This window comes from Montipora foliosa, chromosome 13 (assembly GCF_036669935.1).
Source record: "Montipora foliosa isolate CH-2021 chromosome 13, ASM3666993v2, whole genome shotgun sequence".
Lineage (NCBI taxonomy): Eukaryota > Metazoa > Cnidaria > Anthozoa > Scleractinia > Acroporidae > Montipora > Montipora foliosa.
In genome coordinates, this window is record NC_090881.1 from 29,330,323 (window position 1) to 29,335,322 (window position 5,000).

Here is a 5,000-nt window from a genome sequence, read left to right on the forward strand (position 1 = left end):
CCGTCTCCACTTTCCTTATGACCTGCTCCCCAAAAATATTTTGAGAAGGCTGCCACAGTCTTTGTTCCTTTGATGGGTAAAACAAGTGTGGCATGATATTCCCGGGAGATGGTGAGGCGTTCGTTCAAGATTTGTGGCATCTCTAATGCACTTGATGGCACAGAAGACAATGCAGTCTTTGACGAGAATATTCCAGAAGAATAAAATAGTGAAGACAAGGAAATAGACGACGAATTTGAAACAGACAGCATTTGTTACTGTTTTAATTTGCTGAGAAATTTTTTTTTTATTAATTTTTTATTTTTTAAGCCGAGACCCCTTTCACGGCTCAAATTTGCCCAAATTGAGGGTGGATTTGTGTAAAAATCGGCCGGCTTATGGCTGAATAAGTATGGTAACCATTCGCACAAACTTAGGCAGTACTTACTTCTCCATTATTCAAAGACCTTGAGTTACTTTCTTTTCCATTGCCATTTTTAGGTTGCTATCAAGAAAGGTTGTGTACAAACTTATCATACAGATACATGGCTTCCTTTAGTTCACGTTGAACCTGATACTGAAGTCCAGGGAAGAATACACTTGGAAATTAAACAATATGAGTTTATACCTGATACAGATGAAGATGAATTTTCAAATACACCCAAACTTAGTATACGGTGTGTACCTGTGGCCTCTGTTGTTAACTAGGGAATTTTTTAATTTAACAATAATTATTGTTATGATTAAATAATTTATCTCATAGATCTAAGGCGTGGTATAATGAGGATTGGTTACCAGTACTCTGCCATTCCTCTGTTTAATGGGCTTTTCAAGTTTTAGCTATGAATCAAAGAAAATTTTATAACAGATAATGAGGTCACTGAAGATGAAACATGACTTAATGTGGCTCAGAAGGCTTCGCACCACCCAGCTTGTTGTCACCCTGAAAGATTTTAGTTATGGCTTAAGCATTGAATAGTTTTTGTTTAATTAATTTCAGAATTTTAGAATGTTCTGACTTATTTGGATGCAATGGAAATGGTACATTCTCTGATCCTTATGTTAGTGTCAGTATACATGGACCCCTCTCAAGGTAATTCTTTTGCTTACTGTTTTGATAAAGTTAAGTTTCATCATAATATCATAGAAGGATGGCAATTCTGAAATGATGATTTTTTTGAATAAGTGAATGTCAAACATAGTTTCATGTTACGTCGGCTTAAAGGAGCTACAGTGTTTGTCGCATTATTTTAGGGTGTTTCTAAAGCGAAAATCTGTAGTTAATCACGAGCTTAAAACTCGAAAATGTACAGTACATCACAAACAAGAAGATTCTGAGCAAAAACAACTTTTATCCAGGCAATTTAATTGCCATAAACTTGAAAAACGTTAGGGCGACTTTTTCCAAGATTAACCAAATGCAATTCATTTCAAGATTGTCCATTTGTGTCCATCCATGCTTCTCTTTCCTATTGCTGTATTTCTTTTATGTTATTCAACAGATTTGAGTGGTTATTGCAATGTTTCATTCTACTTTCTGGACATTTTGGGTGTCCTAAAATTACATAATCTTGCATGACATAGCCCCCTTAAAATGTAACTTAAAAAGTTACGATTCAAGACTCCTTTGTCTTGAATTGTAACTTTTAAAGTTGCATTCCTTTTAAGCTGGAGTAGCATGAAACTATGGAAACCTGGCTGCTTTGTGAACGGTTATGTGAACTGTAATCTGCCTTATGAAAATTTCATATGCATCAGCTGTGAAGTGGACGTGAAATGTTAGGTTAGCAACAGGGTTTGTACAGGTCATGAAAACCCTGGAAAGTCATGAAATTTAAGATTCATTTTCCAGGCCTGGAAATTAAAGTCTTTGAATTTAATTATTACAAATTGGTAAAATTAATCATTGCAGTACCAAAGGAATGATAAAATGAAATGAAGAGTTTATATCAAACAATCGCAAGGTTGGCGGACTAAGGGCGTTAATTTATTCAAATGTGATCTGACTAATATCCTAAAATAAGGATGCTTTTTTAATTTTCTTATATGACTGCTAAACTTAAGGTCATGGAAAGCTAGAGAAGTTCATGGATATGAACAAACCCTGAGCAACTTAAGCAGTTGCAACCAAGGCTGAAAAATCCAGCCATGAATGGGAGTGACAAACCCAATGAATTCCACGGTCATTGGTTCCCCTACCCTTCAAGCCTGAAATTTTTTAGGCTTGCTTGCAACTGCTAAACCCTTTGACTCCTCAGGGTGCCCTAGGACGCCTCCACTCGATGAGTAAATTGTCTGGCATTAGACAGAGTAAAATATTTTGTCTCACCCTCAGGAGTTATTACCGTATTTACCTGTGTATAAGTCGATCCCATGTATAAGTCGACCCCCCATTTTTGATGGTGAAAAAAGCAATTTCTTAATTTCTTTGCGAAATGTTCATGGGATACTAATCTTGCATTCTTCGATTTCTGGAACTGTGGATTCACAAAAGATTAAGGGCCTCAAGCGCTTAATAGTTTTGTGGTTCAGCGGTTGTTGTATGTGCGGGCATTTTGTCCTTGAATTTTGAAAAAGTTCTCAGAAAATCGAACATGTAAACCTCAAACTAACGTGTTTCGTTGTTCAAGGATAAAGGGCTTTAGAGGATAAGCACAACATCACAGAAGCAGGAGTCAATCTTTGAAAATAACTTCAAAAACGATGCGAAATGTGCAAGGTTTAATTGGTGCTTGACTTATAATTTCTCACATGGCAAACGAAACAAAACTCATAAACCAAACAATACAAAGTTTGCAAAAGCATTTAAATCATCTAGGTTTGTATAAAGAATAAAAAAACAATCATTACCAACCAGCATTTTCAGGCAACACGAGTGACGATCATGCTTGCACGCAAACACGAGGTATTGCGCCAGGTTACTAAGCCGTTGAAGGATCGCGTTTTATTTGAAGAAACAAGAATGTTTTTAGAGCTTTCTGCCTTTGGAAAACAAAAATTTCCAGTTTCTGTTTCATATTTGTGCTTGTGAGTATCTTCAACATTTAAAGTAAAAGAAATTCTTTTTCATTTCAACTGGAATTGCTTAATTACATTCATTTTGACGTCTTTCGTCATTCATTTTGAAGTTATTTGTCCACTGCGTTCGTTATGCCCAAACACCACATTATGATGTTAATTTTGAATCAATTATTTAGCTGGAACTTGCCTCGAAATCTTTGACCCATGTATAAGTCGAGGGCGATTTTTGGAGCTTCTTTTGAGGCCATAAAAGGTCGACTTATACACGGGTAAATACGGTATGTACAATATATACATAGGTGACATGTGTTAACTCATCGACTCCTCAGGCATCCTTGGATTCCCCCAGTTTATGAGTAAAATTGTCTGGCAATTAGATCTTATTCATAAATGGCGGCTAGGTAATTATTCTTTTGCCTGCATGCTAATCATCCTCACTAGCCTCGTTAGCAAAGATTTTTTTCCAAAGCATTAGGCTAGTGAGGATGATTAGTACAAAGACAAAAGAATAATTTCTTGGCCACCGTTCATGAATACGGTCTATTAGACAGAGTAAAATCTGTTAAGTCTCACTCCCAGCAGTCACTGGGTTAAGTTGCTGACCTAATGGCATCGTATACTAAAGTGCAATGGTTAATGATTTGTGGTTATATTTGCTTCCATAGGTCAGAACCTAAAAAGACCAAAGTCAAGAAAAGAACATTGAACCCACAATTTGAAGAATCGTTTCTCTTCGAGGTAACACTGTAAAGTTGACATCTACTTGTAAAAAGGGAAACCAACTGTCTCACAACACTTTTTTAGAAACTGTTTGGGACACTGAAGAACCCAAACACTGTTCAAATGAATGAGCGGTGTTGTAGGCTGGTCTCTGTTGTGCCAGATAGTATGTCCGGAAGTGCCCCTAATTAGATGCACACAAATTTCAATAGACTAGCGAGTTTCAATCGAGTGTCGTAAAACCAAAACCAAAGTAATTACTTTGGCCAGTCAAAAAGGACGGTGACAATCCAGTAAGCCAATCAAAACTCTAAGTAATTACATGTAACCGACACAAAAGCACGGGAAAATGTGTACGTATGAGCCACGATTGAGTTTGGTTTCACTTCTGATTAGTTGAAAAAATGGCGCGAGAACTATGAACCAATCACTGAGTGAAGCAATGCAAAATCAAAGCAATTTGCTAATTACTTTCAACACTCAATGGACCTCTTTAGCTTGTACGTTTTGTTTTCCCATTTCAGACCATGTGATGTTCCCAAGGGAATTTTCCTTTTGTTTTTTCATGCGTTATGCATGCATACGTATGCACGTGCATAAGACGACATTTGAAAGAAACTGTTCCCTAGAGTAACATCACGTGGTCTGAAATGGGAAAACAAAATGTACAAGCTAAAGAGGTCCATTGAAAACTGCTGTAAGCCTCAAGAATCATCCCCTTACTCTTCTCCTTAATGTCAAATGCCGCTCAGGCTCAAGTAAAGATAAACTGCTGCATTTCCCTTATGTTTAAAATAACGCTCAACCTAATGCGTTTGCGTTTGCATTGAGCGCAAATTATGCAAACGCGTTTAAAGTCAAATGCAAACTAGTTGAAGACTAGTATGAAACGCGTTTGGTGGTTCGCTTATCTCGGAGCGGTACCGTAGGACTCAATAGGTTAAAGTGTTAGTGAAAGCCCTGGAAATTTTGCAGATGGATAATTTGGTGGCAAGCAGTCTTTCATAATACATGTAAGGTTTTGACAGAGGTCTGAATGTGTCAAGGTACCATTAATATTATTTTGCAGAATTTTGGTTTGATCTCTGAAATGTTCATTACACCAGAGGAATTTTTTTAAATGTACATTTAGCTGCAAAAAGGTTGGAGTAGCTGGCTCCCATTTTGGTTCCAATAGCAATGCTGTTAATTTTTGAAGCAGTGGTCAGGAAATGAAAAATACAGTAGTTATACTGCACAAGTGTAAAACTATTTCTGCCATGTATTTACGAAAAGAAGGC

General features: G+C 36.9%; 1 protein-coding gene across 1 annotated transcript in view; it reads left to right on the top strand.

The window, feature by feature from the left end:
• Nucleotides 1-5,000, top strand: part of LOC137982292 (ras GTPase-activating protein 3-like) — a 43,084-nt gene that overhangs the window by 10,871 nt on the left and 27,213 nt on the right. Inside the window, exons 4-6 of the mRNA XM_068829368.1 lie at nucleotides 481-656; nucleotides 980-1,072; nucleotides 3,666-3,738. Coding sequence (XP_068685469.1) covers nucleotides 481-656; nucleotides 980-1,072; nucleotides 3,666-3,738 — 342 coding nt within the window. The remainder of the gene's footprint in view (nucleotides 1-480; nucleotides 657-979; nucleotides 1,073-3,665; nucleotides 3,739-5,000) is intronic.